The sequence below is a fragment of the Oreochromis niloticus genome, linkage group LG16, assembly GCF_001858045.2.
Source record: "Oreochromis niloticus isolate F11D_XX linkage group LG16, O_niloticus_UMD_NMBU, whole genome shotgun sequence".
NCBI lineage: Eukaryota > Metazoa > Chordata > Actinopteri > Cichliformes > Cichlidae > Oreochromis > Oreochromis niloticus.
Window position 1 is genome coordinate 19,326,624 of NC_031987.2, and position 14,903 is coordinate 19,341,526.

The 14,903-nt window shown below is 38.1% G+C and overlaps 1 protein-coding gene across 2 annotated transcripts; it reads left to right on the forward strand.

Annotated features, from left to right (window-relative positions):
• Positions 1-811: 811 nt before the first annotated feature.
• On the forward strand, positions 812-9,690 carry LOC102077830 (nectin-4). Of its 2 annotated transcripts, XM_019352357.2 has the most exons (8): positions 812-1,002; positions 1,435-1,776; positions 1,858-2,160; positions 2,967-3,060; positions 4,996-5,150; positions 6,774-6,873; positions 8,166-8,274; positions 8,617-9,690. In XM_019352357.2, the coding sequence occupies exons 1-8, from the start codon at positions 891-893 to the stop codon at positions 8,626-8,628; spliced, it is 1,227 nt and encodes a 408-aa protein (XP_019207902.1). In that variant the 5' UTR covers positions 812-890; the 3' UTR covers positions 8,629-9,690. The 2 variants fall into 2 exon arrangements, 1 of the variants encoding a protein (XP_019207902.1); XR_003216767.1 differs by lacking the exon at positions 6,774-6,873.
• The last annotated feature ends 5,213 nt before the right edge of the window (positions 9,691-14,903 follow it).

A 14,903-nucleotide genomic window follows, 5' to 3' on the forward strand; every position in this document is an offset into this window, starting at 1 on the left:
AAGTCTCACACATAACCCGTCGAAAGGGGAGGGAGACCTGCTGCTTCCAAATAGAGCACATTTCATTCATAATGTTATAAATCCAAGCCCATTATGTATTCATGATTTGAATCCTGGGTTGTGTGAAATCTCAGAAATGCACCCTAGACAAAGTGAATCTGTGAACTAAGGTGTAGGTCTGTTAGATTATGTTGTGGTGATCCTCTGGTTGAGGGATGGGTGTTCATACTGGAGTGCAAAATTAAAACCAACGGAAGATGGACAAGAAAAGTTCAAAGCCATCAGGTGCTCAGTTTAGAAAAAAGAGAAAAGAAGAGGAGGAGAAACGAACAAAAGATGCAGGTAAGCAGATGTGTCATTGGATGATGGCAGGTCATCCTGAAACAATCAGAATCAGAATACTTTATTAATCCCTAAGGAAATAATGTGGGTTACAGTTGCTCCAAGAAGAAATGGTAAAAATAGTAACAGTAGCAGACTAAACTCCAAACAATACAATATGTTACAGATTTTAATATTAATTAGTCATTGTCAATTGTTGATTTGTCCTGTTCTCATTGTATGACGAATTATGATGGCTGTTTGGTAGCTGTTTGCATACTATGCATACTCTCTCTCTCTCTTCATATGTGTGTGTGGACAACAGTTTTATGTTAATGTACAATCCTTAACATGTTTTGTGTGTGTGTGTGTGGGGGGGGGGGGGATACGTGTCACCACGTATGACACGTATCCGGTGATCATGTCATCGACCGGTTGTTAGGTCGTTAGGACGTTGTTAGGTCTGTGAACGAAATACACGTGTATTTCGTTCACAGACCTAACAACGTTTTTTTCTCTCTCTCGGACTTTGGAACGTGTAACATTTCTTATAACTTTAAGATTAGAGGATGGATGCCGCTGCTTTCTTTTGTGCCAATTACTGCCACGGTTTCCCTTTACGATGTGACTCCATGATACGTAGTGCGCTTCTGATGGTAGCGCTTCTGACAGACGCTGAAGGTAGGTAGATTATCCTTTATTGCTGTTGCTTTTGTCGAAGGTAGAAGAGAAAATGTCTTACATCTCTTTTTTTAGTGAGCTGCTCACGATCAACTTTATTTTGGTATTTAATGTTTTGACTGTAGGTTATAACTCACTTTGTGTTTCTACACTAAACATCAGTTTCGAATGGTTATGTTTTAAAAATGTGAAAGTCCAGGATTAAGAGTTGTGTTTTGCCTTTGTAACCCACTCCTGGGTAAGTACACCTCACTCTAGGTTCGGAGAGGAGCTGGATTACATTTTAATTTTTGTCTCCCATTTTTACCTCATTGGAGGCTTATCTCGATTGAGCGCTCGTGTAAATCTAAGAGAGGTTGAAAGATGAAGCTACCCCCTCGACAAACACACACACACAGAAAAAAAAAATTCTTGTCTGAATACTCTTTACAGCTTTCCGGGTGATTGGTGGAAATGTGACGGTGGTTCAAGGAGGCACCGCTATCTTACCGTGTTATGTCATTGATACCACTGATGACCTGATAGAGATTACCTGGCAGAGGAGGACGAGAGAAAAACCTCGCAATGACAATTTCTTCACTATCTTACCCAGAGATGGAGCACAATTTGTCAATGGAGGTGATGATCGATTTAAATATATCGGGAATTTTAATGACAAAAATGGAACTCTCCAGTTATCCAATGTTGCCCTGAAGGATGAAGGCAGCTACACATGCATCTTCACCTTGTTTCCCAGTGGAAATCAGAAGACAGAGATACCGCTAAAATTGTTTGGTATAGTAAACAGGATGATTTTATTTACTGATTATTTATTGATTGATTTATTGATTTATTTTGGTGCTGTAACTCTCCTAGTGCCTCCATTCACAAGCGTGAAGGACAATCTTCCCACTTTGGGCACAGAAGAGGTTTTATTTGCTACCTGCACGGCTGCTGGATCGAAGCCTCCTGCAGAGGTGAGGTGGCTCACTGGTGCTTTGGGAGACAAAGTGAGGTCGACAACAAACTCCACACATTATGACAACGATACAACTACCACAGTCAGCTCTCTGTTTGGTGTTCCTACGAGAGAGATTAACGGTCACCAGGTCCAGTGTGTCATCAGCAGTGACTCCCTGTCTGAAGAAGAAACCCTGCCCTTCACCATACAGGTCTACTGTGAGTATCAGCTGCTGATGTAGTTTATTATTTGTCTTTGATCCATGGTTGATGTATTTGTTGTTTTTTTTCTTGGAAATCTCTGCAAAGATTGCTAGTGGATTAGCCCGTTGACACATCTGTCGCAATGCATGAACAGACTCAAGTGCAGGACTCTAGTGAAACGACTGAACAGTTTATTTAGAAAAGACAGAATACCTGAGGCACTACTGAGGGAGTGATAGATATGCTCTGTTTACCAATTCTGAAATCGCTAAAAGCTTTATGTGTAGTAAAGACAAAACATCCTATGTACCAAACTTTGGTTTGACTCCTTACATCATTAAATGATGTAAACAGAGGCAGCTTTACTTTGATATTTGATAAAACCCTCAAGAACATGACTAAAACTAAGAAAGTGGACCTAAATGTTTGTTACTGGAAAGAGGATCCAGTCCAATCCAGACATCTAGATACTTTGTTTTTCTTCTTTGTTCTGGAGTTTGCTCTTCTTTTGTTTTTTAAATGAATGGGAGTGAAACATCCCAAATCTCATGACTTTGGCTCCTGTTTGTCACACTGTAGCATGTTGTCACAATAGATGGGAAAATACTTTCTGAAAGACAAAAACATCTAGACTGATTTAAAAAAGAGCATTGTTATTGATAAAGACTGAATCATGGCGTGAACTATACAACATCAGCCTCAGTCCCAAAAGTTTGTCCAGCTTGGGTCAAAGATGTAGGAGACATAGGTGAAACATTATTTTCATGTTATTACTGTGTCCTCAGTTCAGGATTAACACCGTTGTCTTTCTGCTCTTGCAGTCTCTCCCACAGAAGTGAACATTAGAGCAAAATCTGAGGACTCATTTGAGTGTGTGACAGAAGCCAACCCAAGTGCAAATTTTACATGGAGCAGGTAAAGTAGCTTGAATAACAGTTTCAGCTGAAACATTCATTTCATTGGTTCTTTTTGTTTGTCCTAAGTGACAAAGAAAGAGCGGTATTGTATTTAGTGTCATATAAAATGTAACACACTTTTCCTGTGGCGATCAATAAAGAAAGATGTTACCCAGGTGCATCTAGGGGGCTAATGCGTAGCACTGACAGACCCCAGTATTTTTGTATATGGGTACTCTTTTTACAAAGTAAAGAACAACTGCTGCCTTGGTATTAGTGTTTTTAGATGTTTTACTAAGTTTGTGAGGTTTTGTTAATTATAATATAATTTTTCAAATTTCATTCCCAGTAGGCTTTAAGCGCTTCAGTCTATTAAAATTAACACTTTTGCTTTAAGGAAAAAAAAAAGTACCTCCTGGCCGCCATGGTTGGTTCCTCACATAACAATGAATGAAACTGAAATATTTAAAGTATTTATTTAAGCTGAAAAAAACCCCCATTAAAACATAAGCAATAAAACAGAAGTAGGTTGAGTTTAGTATAATAAAATTGTAACAGGCCAGTTCAAACCTGTCTCGAAGCATATGGACTGTTGTGTGGAGACCTGAGCACTACTTGCATTTTTAGTGGTGTTGCCATGGTTGTCTGGGAACTCTAGAGAAGGATTATGTGAACCTGTTTCAGCTCAGCAGACAGAAACTGAAAATACTGCTGAGATGATCTGAGTTCCTCTCAAATCCAAAAAACAAAAGGTGTTGTTGGTGACCCAAATGGATGACACCTTTGGAGAGATGTGAGATTAGACACTAAATAAGCAGTCATCCAGTCATTCCTGTTCTTTAGGGTAGGTTATAGGATGTATTAACAGTTCATATTGAAAGTTAGGATATATTTAAATGAAATGAAATGAAATACTGGGTCCTAAAATGATAACACTAATTAAAGCTCAAACAAACATAAATGTGTTCATATCCTTTATTCTAAAGACTTTAACACATCAATGGGGAAAAGAATTGGATGTTGAACCTTTGTTTGTTGCTGTTAAAGGAGTATTTTTCCACTACAGTCAACTACAAAAACAGCTGCATAAAAAAGAAATAAATGACAGACACTCAAATTTGTAAAAGCAGAATTTGTGTAAATGTGTTGATATAACAGATTCTGTACTTCAGTAAAATTCTTCAGCCTTTGAGCTCCATGTCTCGATTATTTTAAAGTTAGTTACAAATGCATGATGTTCATAAAATCGACCATGGAAGTAAAAGTTACATGAATATTTTTCACATGGCAAGGCAGTTTTATGTACACTGTATATTTCATTACACAAACTGCAGTGTCGCTCAGCGGTCCTTCTTGGTTTCTCTGTCTGTAGTTCACTGCTTATCCATTAGATGTGAGGAATTCCTGGTAAATGCAGTGTTTATGCATTTAAACAGTTAAATGGTGTTTTATCTTAAGTTGCTCTTAAGCTGCATTAATTCATTCTGAGCCTCTTGAGAAAGCAACCCATTTCTGCTCATGTTAGTCATGTAAATTAATGGTGGATTGAGAAGTTTTATCATCTGGCATCAGAATTTGCTGCTGTTTAGATGTGGCCTGTTAAATCCTCATATCAATGCTCCACAAAAGATAATAAAAAACTTGAAAATCTTGTGAGTTACAAATTGACGTACAGGATGCTAAACAGGGAGTTAGCTGGGCTGTTCTTCAAAGTAGTGTGGTTTGAAATCTTACTAAAATGAAGGTTGTTTTCACACAAAAAACAATTGAACATGTTAAGTGGGATGTATTTTTGTATTTAGGTGAAAATTAAAAAAATACAAAATCTTGTTGTGGGCGAGAAAAGATCTACTGCAAAGAGCTGATAACCAAAATGTATTTGACTTTTAGCACAACTCACATTGTTCTGCCCTCACTGTACATGTCGCGTTGAGTCTCGTTCATGTTTTTCCAGATCTGGCCAGTCTTTGCTGCAATCTGCTGTCAAAGTAGAGGGTGCGAAGCTACAACTGCTGAGTCTGAGCTCTGATCTAAATGGCCTCTATCAGTGTGAAGCGTCTAACACATATGGAAGTAAACACGGTCAGCTCTATGTGCATGTGGCATCAGGTGAGGTCAGCTTGGATTTCTGTTTCTGATTTTTGGATTTGTGCTTTTGTGGCTGTTGTGTCATTCTGATATTACTCTGTTTTCTTTTCTGTGGACTTCTATGAGGAAAATAAATAAAAACTTGAACATTAAGCTAAACGTGAAATGATGGACTCTACCTATGGAGATATTCCACTAACACAGATATTAGAGGTTAAAAGTATTTAGTAAGAAGCTATCTTAAAGAAGTGGTTCCTTTAATCTGTAGCATCCTCCTCTGTTACACCAACCATCTGCATGTCCTCATTCACTACACCCGTGCACCAGCTCTGTGGCCTTCTGCTTTTCCTCCTGCCTGGCAGCTCCATCTTCAGCATCCTTTGTCCAGTATGTCCACTATTCCTGCTCTGCACATGTCCAAACTATCTCAGCCTTGCCTCTCTTTGTCTGCAAATCACTTAATCTGAGCTGCAACTCTGATGTACTCATTTCAAATCACTCATGACACTCGTCTCCACACACTCGAACCCTCCCTGCACTCTCTGCTTCATCTCTCTTGTGCACTGTCTGTTGCTTTGGATGGTTGACCCCAGGTATTTAAAATAATTTACTTTCTGTATCTCTGCTCCCTGCATATTCACTGTTACACCTGTCTCCTCTCCATTCACACACATGTTCTGCTGACTTCAGTTCTTTTCACAATAATCCGATGCACTTACAGATTCATTAACTGTTCTTGGTCTCCAGCTTCACACTCAGCTCAACTATAAACTTTTTTCTTTTGCCACCTCTCTCTTTGCTGAATTTCATTGTACAGAGAAATGCTTTTCTTTGTACACATAAAAATAAAGCTTTGAGTCTTGAATCTTGAACCCAGAGTCTGTCTCAATTCCACCCTGAACTTTGTGCACATTTTTTCCTTCTTCAGCTTCCACCATGTGTTCCTTGCCACTGTTTTCACTCACTTCCTCTTCTTGACATCCAGAGTTATCCATCAGACTACCATGCAATGCTGCCTAGCTGTGCTCCTCCCTGACACCACTTTACAGTCTCCTGTCTCTTTCCTGCACCTTCCTCCCTTCATACATAAAATAGAGTCCCCCTGTGTGGATCTTCCTCCACTCATATGTCAGCCTGTGTTCCTCTGTCTTCTAAAAATAAGTGTTCACCACCTTTTCACTAAATCCAGAATCATCTGTCCTGAATTTTTCTCCTTTAATCTCCCTTTACATTGTATTAACCAGCTCTCTTCGTTTCCATGTAGTCCCTATATCTAAAGTCTCACGTTCATACTCCTATCTTTGCTTCTCTCTTGCTGTCTTCAAATACACCTACCCCTTGCCACTTCTTTTATGTTTGGCCAACAGTATCACAGTTTCTACCAGCATCCTTCCTGTTGGCCAAAAGCCAAAAAGCCAGAAGTCATTGTAAACCCTCATTATAAACCCAGCCACCCACTGATCCAGTGTGGAAATCTCATTCTTTGTGAGCCATGTGCTTGATTTGTGTTGGGTAGATTATGTTTCTTTATTGTCTCAGTCTTATTAATGAAGTGTGAAATAAAAAAACTAAAAAAAACTTGTCATGAAAGTGGGAAAGAACAATCATCTCATTCTCATGCTCTTCATTTTTGTGTCCCTGTAGGAGCATGCTCTGCTGCTTGGGCCTTATTTGGTGTTTTGCTTTTCCTGAATGTTGTTGGTGCTGCAGCATGGTACTTTTATAAACATGGATGTTCTCAAAGGTACTTCGTATATTAACTTGCATGTATCTAATATCTATAATAATACGGAGTACTTCTCATTTTGAAGCTTATGTACCTAATGTCTTAAGTGTAAAGTTTAATCTAAAGGCAGGCCTGACATCTTCTAGTAAGCCCTTTCATGTAGGTTCACCGCCCGGTACCATTGAGCCTTATTGGTTATTACCATATTATACCAGATTTGGCAGGCCCACCACTGGTGCTCTGTGTTTTTCATAGATGAGTTCAGGATCACTCTGAGCACATCTGACAGACATGAAAGGGTACAGAGAAGCCATGAAGAAGTTCATGTTGCCTGTAGCATCATTTAGCATGAACAGTTTGATGGTAAGTCAGTGATGATGTGGGGAGACAAATCCATGGAGGGGCGCAGAGACCTCTACAGGCTACCATTAGGAATCAGGGTGAAATACTTGAACACATTGTCAGGCCCTACACTGGTTCAGTTGATCCTGGTTTCCTCCTCTTGTACAATAATGCCCGACCTTAATAGGCGAGAATATGCAGGCAGATGACAGAATTGGTACTAATCACCCAAACCCCTTTGACTTTCAGGGTAGCTTTGAATTCAGCCCTCTATAGGTAGATAATTTTTATTTCTATCAAACAATGTGGCATCCATTTGTTCCTTACACATTATACAGTCCATGTCAGTATAGATATCCAGATGATTTTTTTTCCCAGTATTTCGAGGGGCCGAGTCACATCTTTGTTACATTCTGTGAAAAGCAAAGTGCACTAGTTACTTTGGTGCAATAGAAATACTAAACATTGTCTCCACCTGTCCAGCACATTCTCCTCATTGTCTAGGTTACCAGACTGTAGGTAGCTCAGAGGCTGTAGCTGCTATTCTTAGAGGGGAAACTGTCATGTGTGGTACCCTCAGTGGTCCTGAAGAAGCAGTCTTTGGCCCAGTAAGAATGCAACTGTGTTAGTCTCACCCCAATTGAACCACATCCTACGTGTCTTTTTCTATCTTTTATAAAAGTGAATCCCTGAACAAATATACTGTAACCAAAGACAGATGCAGTAAAAAGATTCACTGCTGCAAAGTATTCAGCAAAGTATTCAGACTTTGTTTATGATTGCAGCTAATACAAAAGTTTTGTTCAAATCCTTCAGTTACAACTAAGAGTTTGCAATTAAATTGTACCTTTATTGTTTTATTTCGAATCTACTGTTCTAGTGTACAGAGGCAAAATTTTAAAAGTTGATTTACTATCCACAAATTTGCAGCCTAACTGTAAATACTGTGTCACTATTTTGTATGGTAGGAGGTCTTTAAATCAACATGGTGGCAAGCAGCATGACACAAAACTTCATCGGAGTGTGAGAAACGATGATCGCGGACCAGAGGAAGAAGACCTACAGAGAGATCAAGAGGTCAGTAGCAGTTAATTTGTTCATATACTTCATAGCTCACTTTTGTTTCTCCTACAGTTAAATAGGTCTCTGAAAAAAACGTACATTTATTACTTATTTTAATGTTAACTATTGTTATGCAGTTACTGGAGGCACATTTATAGTTTTAGTTGTCTACAAGGCATTTTAGTACATCTATCTTACTCGAAAGAGCTGAGCTAAAAGGAAAAGAAATATTAATGTGTGTGTTAAGTATTATAGAAGCTTAAACTTTCTTTGTTAAATCTGCAGACACTGAAAGTATTTGCATTTTCAGTTGAAATTAAATACAAGTCTAAACAAATGCTCCATATGATCCCTCAGGAATCTCTCTGACAGCAAAAGATCAACATCATTTGGCCTGAAGGCTCCACCAACATGTCATTTTATAGTCAGCTGGTAAATAAACAGATGAAGAACAGATGTCCCTGCCTGAACAGGACACAATACGTGTTACGTGAACCTGCAACAGGGTCTGGACCACAGACAGATTAACATAAAACCACAGGGATGTCAGACAAACACAGGAACATGACCACAGAAACAAAGGGTAACAAAACAGGGAAACTAGACACAAAAGGCAACTCATATAACTTAACAGCCCGGAGGGAGAAATAATAAATTTAGTTGCATTAAAGAAAACAAAAGTCAGGACTAACTAATACAGAAAATAAGAACTAGAAAATGAAAATCTCTTAAATCCAAAGGAATGAATCACAAGACCATAATAAATTCAAAACTTGGTCCAAGAACTTGGTCGCTCTCTCAGTCTCTTCACGTCTCTGTGTCTGTGTCTCAGCGTTTGTGAGTTCCTGTTTATTTTGTCATCCTCTCATATGTCTTGTTTTTCGCTTTGCTTCCCCCATCTTGTCTTGTCCATGTGTGTTCCCATGTTCCCTGTCTCCACTTCTCCTAACCACCCTCCTGTGTATATATTGTGTTCCTCTCCCCTTGTACTTGCACCGTTATGTTCCGATCATGATCCTGTTAGTTAGACAGTTTGTATCTAGTTTCCTTTTCATTTAAGGGCTCCCTTTGCCTGAAACTCCTTTGTGCTGCCTCCATGTTTGCAATCCACACCATCAAAACAGAGAGCTGCAGTCTTTTGGAAGATTGAAACAAAAAACACAGCTTTCAGGAACAATTGCCAACAGCTACCACAGGATGGCAGTAATGTAAGGGATGGCTTCAGATAGGTGGGGAGCTTTATAACAACACTGTTCAAGATGAAAGGAGAAAATTTGTTTTACTTTGGGACGTTTTAATTCATGTGTATTTTTAGATTTGACAAGCCAAGCACTGTCTGCTTTTCTTCTCCTGTCTGCCATGTGTTAAATTACAGTAATGTGAAATGATTCCTGCTTAATAATAGAAATAAAGTGAAATATTTTAATTATTTGTTCAGTGATTTTCTCTAATTTTGCCTGTCGTTGCCATGACCTTCAGGATGTAGCTTTAGCTGTCACTTCCTTTTGAACAAGCATAAAAAGGTTCTTGAAATATTTACTTGTTTTCTCCACCAGTTGGAACTACTTTCATGTGGTTACTGTAGACTCAGGTGGGGTTTTTTTCCACATGCTTAGTACGACCTTTCCTTAAGGATACAATGTTAAATTTTGAGTTTACAGTATTAGGCAAATTTAGACACATCACTCAGATGTTTGCATTTTGTCTTTTTTTGCACATTATGCATTTGAAAAGCAACATTACAGTATACAGCCACTGTGTGAATGCACTTGCAGCTGCTCTGTCTGGCTGTGCTGATTGACCAGACCATTAAGATTACCACATAGTGCATTACACTATATAATAATACAGGCCAGCCTTTTGTGTTTTCCTGTGAATGCACAAGTTTTGCTCTAGTAAAATTTAATGTAAAGCAACATACAAGGATTTTTTTTTAAAAGTTTACTGATAAAAGATGCTTCTCTATTGGATTTATGTTTATTATTTTTATTTTATTTATTAACTTTAAGAAAGTTGAAGCTTGGTTGCTGCAGGTATTTATTTTTTTTTAGTTTAACTATAAAACAATACGATGTAGTATTTTCCATGAGTAGTTAGGAAGATCAGGTTTCTCTGATCCATCATTAATCTGATCAGTATACTGGCGCACAAGATACACAAGGGAAGTGGACACAGCTGGAGCAAACAAGCACAATTGTGTAGACAACACAATGAGGCAGAGGAGGAATTCAAACGAATAATAACACACATATATCACTAGAGCACATTCACTACACACAACAGTAACAGAGAAAACACTTAGGGGGAATATGAAGTTAAAAACCTAAAGAATAAGTAAACTAAGACTATTTATTAGTTTGCTTAATATTAATATTTACTTAACAATAAACAGAACTTCAGAACTTGAAAGTCCAAAAGCACAAAACACAGTTTTAAAGACCCAGGAGAATGACCCTAAAATAATATTTTTATTTTTATGTTGTTGTTTTGTTTTGTTTTTCCCTTTTTGTCCTCGTCCAGACCTTTAACTCCATAGACTCAACTCAGTTGACTGATTCATAACACAGATTGGTCAAATGAGTGCAGTGACTCATGCCATCATTCAGCTGTTGAGGTGTGAGCCAAAGCAGGCATATTAAGCACTCATTTATTTAGGACCTGCCAGAGTGAGTTTTTGTTGTTTCTTTTGAAACTGACAATTTGTTTCAAGAAGCCGAGTACATGCTCACACAGTCACCCCACGATAAAAGGAGTGATATTCTGATGTCGCAGATTTCATGAATGCAACTCTGCGCTGAAACCTGTTTCTATGACTGAGCTGACCGAAACTAAAAACATCATTCCACCAAGTTGAAATTACTTTTAAATATTTTTAAGTTAAACTATGTTGTAAATTCAATATGATGACACAAAGTTTGCAGACTTTTAAAAACGGTATTCCAACAGTAATCTAAAAATTGGATAAATCTGTGATTATGATATTATTATTATTAAAGGACAAAATTCATTCATTCATGCATTATTATTAAAGCTACTCTTAACGTGTTTATTTATGTATTCCTTTTTTAGGATTCAGACGCTTTCCCACAAATTTTGCCTGTTTCATTTCCTACATTCAGGTTGAGATGGTCATATGATGTTGATGATATTGCTTTGATTGCATAATGAGACGTCACAAAAATGCCTTTTATTTATTTAGTTTTTTAAAATCTAACATGTTATTATTTCCTTACACATGAAGTAAAGAATGCACAAATGAATAAACTGTAAGTGAACAGGTAGATTAGGTCCATTTCTGCATATGTTACCTCCACTAAGCTTCTGCAAATCCATGACTTCTGTTTTTAGTTTTTTGCAGCTTGGTCTCTAGAAGTGTTATTTTATCCACAGTGTTTGTGACTTTCTCTCCCAAAGCTCCCAGGTCTTAAATTATACGAGTGAAAGAGCAGACATCACAACTTTTGTCACAATAGCTTTTAATTTGAGAATCACAAAGGCAGCTGCCGATTGCAAGAATGAGGCCTGCAAATGACTTCATCTTTGCACTTTTGTGCTCTGCTTCTCTGTTTAGAAGTCCTTAACTTTTGTCTCCTCAGAGATGCAAAACAGGATCTGATCAACTGTAAACATTAAAACCTGCCCACAAGTTTTACTGGTCTTAAACATCAGCTTGAACAATATCTTGGCCACTGATGTCAAAACACACAAACTCCAGCAGTGCAAACATTCCATCCAAAGTCCAGCACACTGAGACTCTACAGGGAGTGCAGAATTATTAGGCAAATGAGTATTTTGTCCACATCATCCTCTTCATGCATGTTGTCTTACTCCAAGCTGTATAGGCTCGAAAGCCTACTACCAATTAAGCATATTAGGTGATGTGCATCTCTGTAATGAGAAGGGGTGTGGTCTAATGACATCAACACCCTATATCAGGTGTGCATAATTATTAGGCAACTTCCTTTCCTTTGGCAAAATAGGTCAAAAGAAGGACTTGACAGGCTCAGAAAAGTCAAAAATAGTGAGATATCTTGCAGAGGGATGCAGCAGTCTTAAAATTGCAAAGCTTCTGAAGCGTGATCATCGAACAATCAAGCGTTTCATTCAAAATAGTCAACAGGGTCGCAAGAAGCGTGTGGAAAAACCAAGGCGCAAAATAACTGCCCATGAACTGAGAAAAATCAAGCGTGCAGCTGCCAAGATGCCACTTGCCACCAGTTTGGCCATATTTCAGAGCTGCAACATCACTGGAGTGCCCAAAAGCACAAGGTGTGCAATACTCAGAGACATGGCCAAGGTAAGAAAGGCTGAAAGACGACCACCACTGAACAAGACACACAAGCTGAAACGTCAAGACTGGGCCAAGAAATATCTCAAGACTGATTTTTCTAAGGTTTTATGGACTGATGAAATGAGAGTGAGTCTTGATGGGCCAGATGGATGGGCCCGTGGCTGGATTGGTAAAGGGCAGAGAGCTCCAGTCCGGCTCAGACGCCAGCAAGGTGGAGGTGGAGTACTGGTTTGGGCTGGTATCATCAAAGATGAGCTTGTGGGGCCTTTTCGGGTTGAGGATGGAGTCAAGCTCAACTCCCAGTCCTACTGCCAGTTTCTGGAAGACACCTTCTTCAAGCAGTGGTACAGGAAGAAGTCTGCATCCTTCAAGAAAAACATGATTTTCATGCAGGACAATGCTTCATCACACGCGTCCAAGTACTCCACAGCGTGGCTGGCAAGAAAGGGTATAAAAGAAGAAAAACTAATGACATGGCCTCCTTGTTCACCTGATCTGAACCCCATTGAGAACCTGTGGTCCATCATCAAATGTGAGATTTACAAGGAGGGAAAACAGTACACCTCTCTGAACAGTGTCTGGGAGGCTGTGGTTGCTGCTGCACGCAATGTTGATGGTGAACAGATCAAAACACTGACAGAATCCATGGATGGCAGGCTTTTGAGTGTCCTTGCAAAGAAAGGTGGCTATATTGGTCGCTGATTTGTTTTTGTTTTGTTTTTGAATGTCAGAAATGTATATTTGTGAATGTGGAGATGTTATATTGGTTTCACTGGTAAAAATAAATAATTGAAATGGGTATATATTTGTTTTTTGTTAAGTTGCCTAATAATTATGCACAGTAATAGTCACCTGCACACACAGATATCCCCCTAAAATAGCTAAAACTAAAAACTACTTCCAAAAACATTCAGCTTTGATATTAATGAGTTTTTTGGGTTCATTGAGAACATGGTTGTTGTTCAATAATAAAATTATTCCTCAAAAATAGAACTTGCCTAATAATTCTGCACTCCCTGTAGAGGCAAGTGAAGGAGCTGTAGGACACAAGTTAGTGAGTGAGAAAGCCATAATCCAGGATGAAAAAAGAAGCACCCATTAATACAAAGAAACAAACAAAATAAAAAGTTGTGAATGATATATAAAGAAATCCCTCTTTAAAACCGTGTAAACATTTTACTGCACATTTTCCACTGCAATACAGGAAAAGATGAAAAAACCATTTTAAAAGATATTTTATTATCAGTCACTTAAAAAATATTTTGAACAAACTAAACTAAACCAGCCATTTTGTCCGAATTTTAGCAGATTCGAAACAAAAAAGCACACATTTTATTGTGACATTAATATGAACAGCTTGAAATAAATCTTTTTTTTTTTTTGCTTGTTTAAAAAACACCAAAAAACTTAAGTAAATGATATTTAAAAAATTATACCCTAAATCTGATTTACCTCCTCAAACATAAACATAAGGCTTCTACTAATGGAATTCTTCACAATAAACTCCATCACCTAAGTAATTTCCAACTGATAGCTAGAAATTAGTAAAAATAATAAAAAATGTATTAGAAACTCACATAGAGAAACTTCAGGTCTCATAGGGTGCTCATGAGATCATCAACAATGAAATGGGTCCCATAGCTGTAGTGAAAAAAAAAAAAAAATATATATATATATATATATATATAAAAATACAAGCCACAACAGATTGTCTTTTGTAAACTTTGAGAATTATCTTTCATTTATGTCAGTGGAGAATTGTACTTAGTAGTCAGTATAAGCTTTTAATGATATAAGTTTGCATGTGATAGAATACTGCATAATAACCTTTTGATGACTTAGACTGTTGTTCACTATAAGACTTGTTCTGTTCTTTTCTTATCAGTTTCTTCCCACAGCGATAATAAGATAAGATAATAAGAGTTGAACAAGTAGTTTCACTCTTTACCAGGAAGAGGACAGCTGGACACTTTTATCTTCCATCCCTAACAAGAAGAGGGGCCGCGTCCTTCAGAACCACACACACACATACACCTGCATACGCACATACATACGCACTAACATTCCTCTGTCTATGAATAGACGTATTCACTGTTGTATTACTTTTGTATATAAATAAAGACAAGTGCAAGAACAGAGCGCACATCATAGGGCCCCCACTCTCGTGTGAGCGCTCTGTGAGCGCCCTTGCAAGTAAAAACTGCAGCGTGTATGTTTCTACCATCAGACTCTCAGCTGAAGAAGTGTCTTTTAGAATAAATCTCTTGACAATTTACAAAGGGAGGTTTCAACATCTCATACAATTACTGTTTGTCTTTCAGTGGGTTATCTCCTAAGATCTACACCTGAATAA